Source organism: Triticum urartu, chromosome 6 (genome assembly GCF_003073215.2).
Source record: "Triticum urartu cultivar G1812 chromosome 6, Tu2.1, whole genome shotgun sequence".
NCBI lineage: Eukaryota > Viridiplantae > Streptophyta > Magnoliopsida > Poales > Poaceae > Triticum > Triticum urartu.
This window is the reverse complement of record NC_053027.1, coordinates 512,882,351-512,895,503: the sequence shown is the minus strand read 5'-3', so window position 1 is coordinate 512,895,503 and position 13,153 is coordinate 512,882,351. Positions and strand designations below refer to the sequence as shown.

Sequence of the window (13,153 nt, the reverse complement as noted above, 5' to 3'; positions counted from 1 at the left end):
CCATCGCGCGTGGCTGAGAAATGGCCCGGATGATGATGGGAAGACGGACACCTAGTACCGCCTACATGTGCCACTGTACAAAAATAAGTTGCGACGGCGACGTGCTAACCAACCCGGGAACACGAAGAAATTTCGAATTTTTGAACTTCTTGGGAGTGGATAAAATTTGGAGTGCGGCTAATATGGATATGTATAAATAAGTGACTCTAGAGTGTAGTTTATTTTAATTACCAGCCGTTTAAACGAAAATGCAAAATGCCAAATAGGCTGGAGCGGGGCGTGATGGCCACTTTTGGCCACATGCTCCCCTGCGGCTCACCACCCCGTCCCCACCACGTCACAGTCGCCTTAAAAAGGGAATCGCCGAAAGCTCGTACCGTGTCACTGCGTGCCACTCCATCAGTGGCAATACCTTCGTCGCACCGCCGTAATTCCTGCGCAGGGCCGAGGGCAAACCCGTCCGTCCACCCACGACGTACGCTACCAGGAAATTCCCATGCAGCCTCGGACCACGCCGTTCAAAAAAGAGGCCCGGCACGCGGGCCCCGCGCTCATGTGCCCCACCCGACCCCACCCACGCGCCGCCCAAAACAACCCACACCAAAACCAACGTCCCAGATTCCACCGAGTGGGGAATGGACGGCTTAGCTTCCCCCTGGTGGGAGCGGTGCTTGTGGGGAGTGCGGCCGCGTTCCCACGGGTCCACTTCACTCCAGAGCAGCACCGCGCCACTCCCGGTCCACCCGGTCGTCGTCGCGCTCGCCCACTTCCCACCATCAACCCCACGTCGTCCGACCGTTACGAGTGAGGGGGACGGAGCCCCCGGCTGACGCCGTCAACGCCGGCCGCCGCGGCCCCCGCGCCCTCCCGTTGGGCCTGACGCACGCGCCCGTCCTCCTCCCCTACTCCAAAAACGAAACGGAAGGCGAGACGAGTTCCTCCTCATTTTCGCCGAAACCCCCCTCCATTCCCACAAAATCACACATACCCCCACGTAAGAAGAAGTACGCATCTCCATTACCGTGACGGAAAAGATACTCACGGGAGATCGAAGAGGAGATACGTGAGGATTGTGATCCGTTCCAACCCCGCGAAGTAGATGGTTTCCATGTCCGCGCGGATACAATTCCGTGGCGGGGCGCGTGCGTGCGTGCGTGCCAAGATCATATTATCACCTGCCTCTATGACTTTCCAAAAACGGGGCAGGGGCCTAACTGCAAACTCCCCCGCCGTCGTCTCCGTCACGTTATTAATTCGAAATTAAAAACCACTACGGGAGCAGTAGCAGTGGTTTTTTTTCTCCCTCGCCACTAAATAAATAAATAAACTCCTCTTTGTCCCTTTGCTTTGCTCCCCCTTCCCCTCCCAGACCTTTCTTTCTCCCCCACCACTCGCCGCTGCCGCTCCACGCTCCCATCGCTGTCGCCTTCCTCCTCTCGCACTCGCACTCCCGCTGCTGCGCCGAATTGGAAGCTGTTGCCTCCCAGCGAATTCAAACCCCGGGCGGGGCAGGAGGGAGGAGCGGCCGCCGCCGAGCCCGCGCCGACGATTTGGTGGCGTACCGGGTAAGCTGCGGGCGGTTTTCGTTTCGGCTCCCGGATCCCGTTTCGACATTTTGGGGAGTTTTTTTTTGTTCCGTTTGCCGGGATTCACGGGCGCGGCATTTGGGTGGGAGTTTTGCTGATTCCGTGTGCGGATTTGGTGGCGGTGCGTGCGGCAGGGCGGCCGGGGATTTGCATGCCGGCGATGATGTTCACGGAGGGGCTGGATCGGGACGCGCTCAAGTGGGTGCGCGAGGTGAGCGCTCTCCTTGGTCTCCTCCTCCTCCTCCTCCTCGCCGCCGCGGCGGGTTTCCTCGGCTGAACTGAACCCTAGCTGGGGTTGAGTGAGCCCGTTGTTGTTCCGGAGCTGCTGGGGCTCCCCGTCTCTCATCAGTGCCGGTTGGTTGGTGCGAATGTGGCAGGGCCAGGGCGCGGGCGCGGGGGCGGGGGCGCTGCACAGCCACGGCCGCATGGACGCGCTCCGGGCCGCGCGCGGCGCGGGCGGCCTCGGCCTCGGCATGCCGCCGCCGGAGAAGTACAGGAGCGGGCACCTGCCGCGCGCGTCCGTGCCGCTGCGCCCCACCGACAACGGGAGCGCCTCCACGGCCTCCGACATGGACGAGTCCTCCGACGCCGAGGAGGTCGAGGTCTGCAGCGGCGGCAGGTACTCGGTCGACTCCTCGCCCCGCCACCGCGACGAGGTCCCCCGCCGCACCGCCGTGCCCCTGTACCGGTACGCCAACGTGCCCGGGCAGCAGAACTACTACTCCAGCGACGGCTACTCGGATCTGAGCTCTTCCAGAGACACGGCGCTCCCAAGGGGGAAGCCGCAGCAGGCGCGGCGGCCACAGGCGCGCGCTGCTGCGTACGTCGAGGAGGAGGAGTACTCGGACTCTGCGGGCAGCTCCGAGTTCTCAAGCCAGGTGTCGGGGCGGAACAATGGCGTGGCCTCCAAGGGTGGGTACGCATCTGAGTACTCTCATACCGGTCCAGTCCGGAGAGAAGCGAGCAATGCGGTTCCTAAGGCGGCTCGTACGGCAGCTCAGCCTTCAAACTCGAGAGCTTACCAGCCAGAACACTATTCTGCTCATGTTCCTGCTCGAGGCGATGACAAATCTTCTCCTAAAATGGTTAGTTTTTTCTGTGCTAATTGATGAACTGTTATCATTTTCTTTAGTCCTGCTTCATTCTCTGCCATATCAAATGGGCGAATAGCACTAGTTCCACTCCTCGGCTGCATATGATAGTTCTGACATTTTTTCTGATTTCACAATTGTTCGTACTTGGTACAATAATGTGGCCGAATGGATAATCTTTGCACTTGCACTAGGCAATGCATTGTAATTGCTCGACATAGCGATATTGCAACAAATATTCTGCTCAATGAACAAACCTTCTCCAGATACTACTGTTAAGATACACAAGCTGTTTGTTGGTATCTGCTTAAGGATGACATGCTTCTGCATTTAGTCCACTTGGATAATGATCTGGCCGATCTTTTTCCCCTCAATTATTAGGAGAAGCTCGATTTTGCTTTACAATTGTGATCTGGATATTCACTCTCCTTTGGAAAATGCAAGAAAAAATTCAATTCCGCAACTGCATCATAATCGTATTTGTCATTGGTTCTAATCCATGATGTAACCTAGGACCCAAAATTGCTGCCAAAAATTGATTCTTTTCTCTGGGTCATTTGGGCCCATAGGCTGCAAGGGTCATCTATTGCCATGCTTTCTAGAATACATGTGATGTTATGATACCGTTCTTACATAATTGAGTAGATTTTGCTGATGAATCGAATGGGTTGTGTGCAGGATGGTTCATCTGATGTCCCGAGTGCCCCACCAATACATGGTTATAGTCAGGAAACTTCACCAGCTCCTCAAAGTGATACCAGAACTTGTGCAAAAGCAAGTGCATCGGATGGTTCAACTGTCAAAAAGGAGGACCATGGTGATGGTATTGTGGGAGCTGACTTACCCGAAAAAACTGATAGGTAGCTTTCGTAATACTGGATGCTCGATCAAACCATTATTCAGGAATCAATTGTATTTCTTCTGCTGGCATGTCGTTCTGACTATTTGTTCTACCATGTAGCAGCGCTTTGAATGGAAGGCACACCAGCAGACCATCTAGTTCAATTCCTCTTCGAGTCCCCACGTTTCATGCCAGGTATGTAGAGCACACATTTAAATAAAAATTTGTTTACTGTTCCATATTTCTCTACTAACCTGTTCCATTAAAAAAAACAGTTTGCAAGGTCCCTGGTATTCTGTGCTTGCATATGATGCTTGTGTTCGCCTGTGTCTTCATGCATGGGCTAGAGGCTGTATGGAAGCTCCGTTTTTTCTGGAAAATGAATGCACATTATTGAGAGACACATTTAGGTGAGTTATGGTTGAATTATTTCATGCTCGTAACAATCAACTGGAAAGATGTCATGAAATATTCTAGCTGCACTTTTCTTACCGATTTTAATTACCATGAGCGATTGTGGAAATGCGTATAGTTATTATGCACAATAGCTATTTTAGTTAAGGATAAAGTTGAACTGGATACACAAAGCTAGAAGAAGTTTGAATCCAACCTGTTCTGAACTTTAGCCTAATCCATCTGGCCTTCATGGGGGCACCTTCTCTTAGCTACTGCGCCTCTGGGGATCTTGTCTGATCCTAGCATGTCTCATCAGTCTATTGCAACTATCGTCACCCGTTCTTCTGATGACAATATATTCAATCTGTTCTGGAAGCAAAAGACATGCTTGAACTTAAGTCAATTTGTTCCATTGATTACCCGCAATTTCTTTTTTGTTCCATTGAAAGCTCAGTGCCCCTCTGTTGATGCAAATTGTAAATATTAAGAGACATAGAATCAGCCAAAATAGCTTCTTCCTCCGTAAACACCAATCATTCAACTTTTCATGTGTTCTAATCTAAGATCTTGCAAAATTTCCAAGAACAGCATATTTTATCAGTGTCTTGTTGCTGAGTATCATCACTCAAAAAAGAACTGTCGCAAACTCACAATGCCATTAAGTAAACACACCAGTATCTCCTCCTTGAGCGCTTCAAAACCTCTCGACTTACTCTAAGGTGGAGTGAAATACTCCCTCCGTACTAAAATATAAGACGATTTTTAGTGTTTAAAAACGTCTTATATTTTGGTACAGAGGGAGTACCTATCTGTACTTTGTAAGCATATCATTCATTTGTTACTTGTTCATGCTGGTCAATGTACTATCTTTTTACATGTTGCAGTGAAAACTTAATGCACCAAATATGAATATAATCCGTCAATAATTATAATCCTAGGTAAATTGATATTTTTGCATGTTTCATTCAGCTTGCAAGATGTGCTGCTGCGATCGGAGGAGGAACTCATGACAAAACAGGCATCAGAACGAGTTACGGAAGGAGCTGCATCAAAACCCAAGAAAACAATTGGAAAAATGAAGGTTCAAGGTACACACTTCCCAAATGCAGGCCAAATCTTTCCCTTTTTCAACTTGCTGTTTGTGAGGACTTCTAATAGAGCCGCAGATCATTCTAGCTATTAGGAGTTCTCTTTACATGCTCTGCAAACTACTCTCAGAAATTGCCAAGATGTTAAATGGTAACATAATGTGATTTCAATTGCAGTTCGCAAAGTTCGCATGTCTGTAGACATGCCTTCTGGTTGCAATTTTTCATCATTGCCAGTGGTGAAATTTGATTCAGTTCGGCACCGCTTGTCCAACGTACAATCATCAATCACATCTGGGTGGGAGTCAGTTAGGAGAGTTCAAGTAGCAACACATGTGCCTCCTAATAGTTCCTTCTCGAAGCATAGCTTAGCATACATGCAAGCAAGTGCTCAATATATAAAGCAGGTATCTGGTCTGCTAAAAGTTGGTGTGACTACCTTGCGCAGCAGTTCAGCCGATGAAATACAACAAGGTAAATATGCTTTATTTCTTTCATGACCTGCAGCCTCTTGAATTGACCTCACCATATTCTTGCCTCAGAGACATACTCATGCAAACTGAGGCTTAAAAGTTCACCTGAAGACGACGTGGTACCAATGCAGCCAGGATCTGGTGAAACACATGTCTTGTACGTAAAGAGAAATTGCTATATAGCATGTTATTTAATAACATATATGCCACTGTTAACTTTGTATCTGATGATGTAGCGACCCAATCAATGTGCTATATATATGTTGAAAAATATTTTTTGTGAGGACATAGTATATATATATTATGAAATTGGTGTCAAGCTGAATATCTTTCTGTTTACATTTCAGCTTTCCAGATAGCCTTGGAGATGATTTAATCATTGATGTATCTGATACCAAAGGAAAACCCTGTGGGCGTGTTGTTGCTCAAGTTGCTACAATGGCAGAGGAACCTGTAAGATTTTCCTTGCCATGTTGTTACTTGCTTGAAAGTTCTTTAAAGAAAAAGGTTTTTATAGTTTTCCATAGCTTGGTGTTTCTTGATATACCATGTACCAATTGTGTGCCTTTTAGCGCAATTGATGATGTTCCCCAGAAAACTTCTGAATTTTCTTGTGCAGGCTGACAAACTTCGTTGGTGGTCAATATACCGGGAGCCAGAGCATGAACTCGTGGGCCGCATACATCTATATGTTCAATATACAACCGCTGCAGATGAAAACAACACAAAGGTACTGATGCATGGCTATAGTGCTGCTGCCTTTTTTTTGTTAGTTATAGCACTAGTTTTAGTTTTAGTGCATTAAGATTAAGATTATCTGTCTCAGCGAAGTAAAAGGTTCTCCGGAATGTCCTTGTACTGAGGAATACTATCGATTTCAATACAAGTAACCAGGGAATCCTATTTATTAGGATGTCAACCATTAAAGAACTATTGGATGTGTATGTTTCTTGATGATAGAGTGAATGGATGCGTCATGCTTTTGACATGCTGACCAATTTCTTAACATACCTTTCTTTGTTCTTGTAGTATGGCTCTGTCGCAGAGACTGTGGCATACGATATTGTTTTGGAAGTTGCAATGAAGGCACAACACATTCAGCAACGGAATCTTGTCTTGCAAGGTTCTTGGAAATGGTTGCTGACAGAATTTGCGTCATACTATGGGGTTTCAGATGCGTACACTAAGTTGAGGTACTTGGCTACAGTAGTCCCAGCTCTTTCTAGCTTCTTTTGGTCTCTTTATTATCACTTGTATTCAGTATTTACTGTTTCAGTCCTTTTGCATGATTTTTGTGTTCTGTGTGATTTAGCTTACCTTAAATACTCATGTCTGTCTGCTACATCATGATAGATAGTTGATTGCAGCCCCTATATTTGGTGTTGCGACTTTGAGTGTGCTAGAAATGCTTTTGTGATACTTGCTTATGATTGTTTGGGTTTGCATCGAGTGTTTGTCTCTTCTTTCAAATTACTTTTGCCCCTCCTCAGTGAGCTGCTATTTATCATTCTTCCTAAAGGTACCTCTCGTATATTGTGGATGTTGCAACCCCTACCGCTGATTGGCTGAATCTGGTTCACGAGCTCTTGCTCCCAGTACTAATGAAGAGCCATGGTTCTGCCACATTGAGCCATCAAGAGGTACTCGCTCCTTTTCCATGAAAAGATGTTTTTTTTGGCTTGAACGGTATTTTTATCTTACAAGATAGTTAACAAATTTCTTAAGTTTGGAGTAAATATTCTATTGTTTCTCCGATGTTACAAGAAAATTAATCTAGTTAGCTGAAATCAATAAAATCCATCCCGCTCTTTAGCCTCTTCATTACCTGCTCCTGACATCTCAACATGAACATGTGACTGATTGCTTCATTAGAATCGAATACTGGGGGAAGTGGAGGAGCAAATCGAGCAAACTTTAGCAATGGTATTTGAGAATTACAAGTGTCTTGATGAGTCACTGGTCTCTGGACTGGCGGAGGACTTCAGGCCTCCAACTGGATTGGCCGCGTCAGCCCTGGAGCCGGCTATAAAGCTGTACAGTCTTCTCCATGATGTGCTATCTCCAGAGGCCCAACTGAGACTCTGTGGTTACTTCCAGGTCATTCTTCAACTGTTCTGTATATGTATGTTAACCTTATCTCTAGATGCTGATGCTTATTAAGTTTTAATTTATATCCAGACTGCTGCCAGGAAGCGCTCGCGGAGGCACATGCTCGAAACTGATGAATTTGTGGCAGGAAATTCTGAAGGCATAAAGATGGACATGGTGACCTTCACAACTGCTTACCAGAAGATGAAATCATTGTGCCATAATATACGCAATGAAATATTTACAGACATTGAAATTCATAACCATCACATACTTCCCAGGTACTTTATTGTTTCCGGGCCTGCTGTTCATCTTTTAGAAACTGTTCATTGTGTATGATCTATGAGAAGCATTCACTACAAAATGATTCTGTTACCTTGCTTTAATCTCTGTTTATTCTTCTGTTTCCACAGTTTTGTCGACCTCCCGAATTTGACAGCCGCCATCTATAGTGTGGAGCTCTCAAATAGACTACGCTCATTCCTTGTTGCGTGCCCTCCTACTGGCCCTTCTTCTCCGGTTGCAGATTTGGTGATCGCCACTGCAGATTTTCAGAAGGATCTTGCCAGCTGGAACATTTGGTAAGTATCCTTGTTAACTGGGCTCTGTTCTTGCACTTGTGTCTTGTATATGCAAGACTAATGTACTTTTTAATCCCCAGTTCTATTAAAGCTGGTGTTGATGCAAAAGAGCTGTTCCATTTGTACATTGTATTATGGATTGAAGATAAACGAAGAGCACTGCTGGAAAATTGCAGACTGGATAAGGTAAATGTTTCTCTTGTGTTTGCTTTTGGTTAAATCATATGATAAATGGTTGGCACATATTTCTATATGATAAATGGTTAATAAGTGATTAATGTCCAATATTATGTTGGTGGCCAACTGTGAGTCCTCCATTTCTTTCTCTTCTATTTCCATTTGTTGGGTCTTAAATGACACTGGCTTGGTTGTTAGTGGAACCACTAAGAGTTAATAACTAAAGTAACTCAAGCAATCAGATGAAGGTTATGGGTGTGGACATCTCTCCAGTAGTGAACTGATTCAATACCTAAAACCACTTATAGATGATTAACTAGTGATATTGAAAGTTTTGTTAGTACACCCATGCACGCACATGCACAAATGCGGGCCTTGTCTGAAGATGAACGCGCTTGCCAGGCAGTTGTTTCAGAGTTTGTAATTTTGACGTCTCATTTAACTTGAGTGACATAATAACTGAGACAGATCTGTTTTCACTTCTTAAGTTCTGAAAATTTATTATTTGCTGCACTAGTTACTGTACAACAGATCTGTTTTCACTCTTTATATTCTGAAAATTTATTATTTGCTGCACTAATTACTGCACAATATCTATATATGGGTGCACCAGCTTTTCAGTATTTTGATATTTTGGGGTCTCATCCTATCTTTTCCGATTATCAGGTTAAATGGTCAGGAGTTAGGACTCAGCATATGACGACACCTTTTGTGGATGAGATGTATGATTTACTGAAGAACACATTGACGGAGTATGAGGTTATCATTTGCCGATGGCCAGAATACATATTTGTTCTTGAGAATGTATGTGTGGATTCACTTGCAGACCCTTTAATTGACTTGTTTGCATCAGAATGGAAATCTGACTTACCTTGTGCTATTGTGAATTTTTGTCAAAAAAGGCTATTGCAGATATTGAGAAAGCGGTAATCGACTCCCTCGAAAAGCAGTATGTGGATATTTTGGCCCCACTTAAAGATTGTATCGCCCCCAAAAAATTTGGCCTCAAATATGTACAAAAGCTAGCAAAGCGCAATTCAACGTGCCCTTATGTTGTACCTGAAGATGTAAGTTTTCTTGTGCATTCACATTTGTTAGAATTTCAGATTTTGATGTCTGACCCCTATGTGCTCACAGCTAGGGATCCTCTTGAACACAATGAAAAGACTATTGGATGTTCTGCGGCCGCGGATCGAGAGCCATCTGAGGTCCTGGAGTTCCTGTATACCTCATGGAGGAAATTCAGCTGCCATCGGCGAAAGACTTAGTGAGGTTACAGTAACATTGAGGGCGAAATTCAGAAACTACATGCAAGCAGTCGTCGAGAAGTTGTCTGAGAATGTGAGTGTTTTTGCCAAACTTGAAACCATGCTTCCATTATTTACAACTTGATGTTATCATCATGTACTGCAAACGTTAATTGGCATGTCATGCTGGGTTGCTACGTAGATTTGGCAATTGCATTGAGGAATACTATTGGTGAATTAGGCTTTGATAGTAGCAAGTTCCGGTAGCCTTTTAAACTGTTTGCAACTGCAGTAATTTGGTTATATCTAGTCCTAGACTCAGCTTTACTGTCAGTTTTGCGGGAAGTTTTACTGTCACTACACTTGGATAATGTGCGGGTCATTTTGGTTACAATATGTTGTTATTTTTATGTGCAGACCCGCATGCAGAGCACCACAAAGCTCAAGAAGATCATCCAAGACTCAAAAGGATTGGTCCTGGAGTCAGATATCCGCGGCAGGATGCAGGAGTTGAATGATCAGCTAATTGGGGCAATAAATCATGTGCACAAAGTCTCAGAAGTTCATGTGTTTGTAGCCATATGCCGAGGCTTTTGGGACCGTATGGGGCAGGTAAGTGAACGATCAATAGAACCATTGTTTCTCCTCGTGTCATATGAGTTGCTAACTAACCTTGGTTTAGGATGTCTTGAGTTTCCTGGAAAACCGCAAAGAGAACAAGGCCTGGTACAAAGGCGCGAGAGTTGCAGTGTCGGTAAGTTCATTTTCTTACAGTTCCTGTTGTTGGTTGCTCCTCTTTGCTGCTATGGTCATATAAACTTGTAATACTGCAGGTGCTCGATGATACATTTGCATCCCAGATGCAGCAGTTGCTTGGCAACACACTCCAGCCAAAGGAGCTGGAGCCGCCTAGGTCCATCATGGAAGTGAGGTCAATTCTCTGCAAAGACGCTCCCCGACAGAAGAATTCGGGCTTCTACTATTGATCATTTTGTTGTGTACATATGGATGCACATTCGAGTGTGCAGCTTAGAAAATGATGACAAGGCCGAAGTGATGCTGTGGAGATCTTTGTAAAGAAGACAAGACAATAGGATAGTAAGAAATAGAACATAGGGCTACTGGTGAAATACATGAGCTGAGAAGCCGCAAAAATAGTGCTTTGCTGGTTAACCAGGTTAAAATATGTTCCCATTGTCTGTGGGATGGTCTGAATGTGGAGTAGTGGTAGTTTCACTGGTAGCACCTAGCTAGCTGAGATTTCACAATAACTAATATTGATTTGAACATGTTGACTGGATCATATTAATTTTTGTATCTTGGTAAGATGCTAAGGGGCAACCTTTTGATGGTCATCGTTTCATCAATGTGTTTGAATAGGTAAATTCAATTGTGGTTGGAGAGGTAAATGAAACATTAGACTGCCATGAAATATATCAAGTTCATGTCTTCTACTGTTGAATCTCTTGTTGAAGAGAGAAAGTTACTTGCGATAACCCGTGCCTTGTACTGTTCTTAAAATTGCAGCAGCATTTTGGTGTGCTCAACTAAAAACTGCCAGTTTCTTTCAATTGTTTATCATCAGGGTAGAAGCGTAGATAAATCAGATCTCTAAATTGATAGATTTCATGGCTGTTAAATCACGTACACTAGCATCATCAGATCTTCTATATCTAAATAGACAGCTCCCACTAACATATTTCTCCCGCCATGCAAGCATGTCATCTCATTATTCAACATACATAGAAAAATGCCCACCTCAACATGCAAGTATGCATGCATGGAAAATTTCATCTGTTATGTTATTTACATTTAATTCTTATATTAGTTCAAAAACTATTATTTCAAATATTCATGTTCCATATAACCTAAACCTCATTGAAATATTGCAAAACATTCCGCAACAACACGCGGGGCATCATCTAGTTGGTACACCGTTGGCACATCAACCAGACGCACCGAACCTCACTTAACTGAATCTGAGGCAATATGCCCGCCGTGCAACTTGTGCGGGTTACATTTTCATATACAAACTTGAAAAATAGAGAGTGCGTTTGGTTACCTGCATTGATTTTGACCTCCTTGACAAAATGATGTAAGAGATGTGTTTGACTCTCTGGCCATTTGTTCGGCTGTGACAGAAGGCTCGGGCAAGCGCCTCTTGAACACATGCGATACGATGACAATGTCCCACAGGCGTGGTATTGTAATTCAAGTGATGAAGATGATCAGTGTTATGATAAAGTTAATGGTCTTTTACGATAAGGAGGTGGCTAAATATCTTAGAGAGGAAATTGCCTTAGATGATACTGTTTGAAATGATGGCACACTTGATGAGAATAGTGCTTTTTGGTGACGCTATGTGTATTGGCACTGTTGGTTATGATTTTTTTATGTCTGCTTCTTATTGTGATGATCATGAAACGCAAACAAACATGAAAGGCCAAGCCCGCAACTCCATAGATTATCAAAGCTAGGCGTGCGCGATAAAGATCGACAACTCAGAAGGCTCCGACCTAACTGATTTCTCGGTTGCATCAGACCCATGTGTCAGCGGACTCGGCGAAAAGGAACGCGCCTCTACGGACCTAGGTTGGCGCTTATCACCTTTGTGTTGGAAATATGAGCAATTTACCGAATGATTTTATGAACATAAATATTAAATAAAGCATGATTAATATAACAGGGATAAAACTAGTCATGTGATTTGACAGAGAGAAGGTAAATAACATGGGCATATATGAACTGTAATCAAGCTTATCTAGAGCAGACAACAGGGCAAGTTTCATATATGAAGTAGAATCTAACACATATAGGACAAACAGCAGAACCAGGAACTGTGGCAAGACCTCGAACAGAAAGGAGAGGAGCACATACAGGACATCAGCAGCAGTAGCACTGGACTTGGGGTTGGTGTCCTCGCCAGCCATGTCGTCGAGGAGGTTGTCGACGTCGGGGAAGTAGTCGTCGGAGTCCGGGAAAGTCAGTAGTCGCGCTGAGCGCTTCCCAAAAACCTTATCACCCTTCTCCCGTACATGACTCAAAAGGTGCGGTTCCGGAGGCCACGTGACCTTTCGTATACCCGTCGTGCGTGGCAAAAATTTAGACATCGACTCGGCTCATTCCCGCAACCCGCGTCGAGTCGAGTCGAGTCGTGGCGTGGCGAGGCGGGCGGTGGAGGAGGAGCGCGCATGGATGTCCCTCTTGTTCTCATCCTCATACATGTGGAGAAAAAGCCTCCCTTATAAAGAGGTCCAACTCCCTCTAAACTAGCAATGTGGGACTAAATTTTAGTTCCACCTCTTGCCTTGCATGAATGGGCTGCTTGGGCCTCTAGGATTTATTAGGAATTTCTGAAACTGCTATTGGGCTAGGCCCAAAATAGACAAAATTCCAGCAATCCCCCACCAGATCCCAGAGGCACACAAAATTTGCCTTTGGTTCCAAAACACTGTTTTATATACCGGTACTGCAGTGGAGACTGTTAAGTTGAACTTCCACCTAGAACTCTATGCTACACTAGTAAGCAACTTGAACAGTGGATTGGGCCTTGAACTGCAAGTTTTCTGCAAATCTAGCTTCACA

The 13,153-nt window shown here is 44.8% G+C and overlaps 1 protein-coding gene across 2 annotated transcripts; it reads left to right on the top strand.

Annotated features, from left to right (window-relative positions):
* Positions 1 to 1,343: 1,343 nt before the first annotated feature.
* On the top strand, positions 1,344 to 10,931 carry LOC125514691. 2 transcript variants are annotated; one of them, XM_048680036.1, is made up of 23 exons: positions 1,344 to 1,565; positions 1,721 to 1,797; positions 1,964 to 2,671; positions 3,356 to 3,537; positions 3,642 to 3,713; positions 3,794 to 3,928; positions 4,884 to 5,002; positions 5,180 to 5,476; positions 5,545 to 5,632; positions 5,823 to 5,928; positions 6,095 to 6,205; positions 6,505 to 6,668; positions 6,995 to 7,115; positions 7,348 to 7,572; positions 7,654 to 7,844; positions 7,977 to 8,144; positions 8,225 to 8,330; positions 8,988 to 9,125; positions 9,224 to 9,388; positions 9,459 to 9,662; positions 9,986 to 10,180; positions 10,251 to 10,322; positions 10,402 to 10,931. In XM_048680036.1, exons 2-23 carry the CDS (start codon positions 1,738 to 1,740, stop codon positions 10,552 to 10,554), a joined length of 3,780 nt encoding a protein of 1,259 aa, XP_048535993.1. In that variant the 5' UTR covers positions 1,344 to 1,565; positions 1,721 to 1,737; the 3' UTR covers positions 10,555 to 10,931. The 2 variants fall into 2 exon arrangements, with proteins under 2 accessions (XP_048535993.1, XP_048535992.1); XM_048680035.1 differs by having other exon boundaries at positions 3,639 to 3,713.
* The last annotated feature ends 2,222 nt before the right edge of the window (positions 10,932 to 13,153 follow it).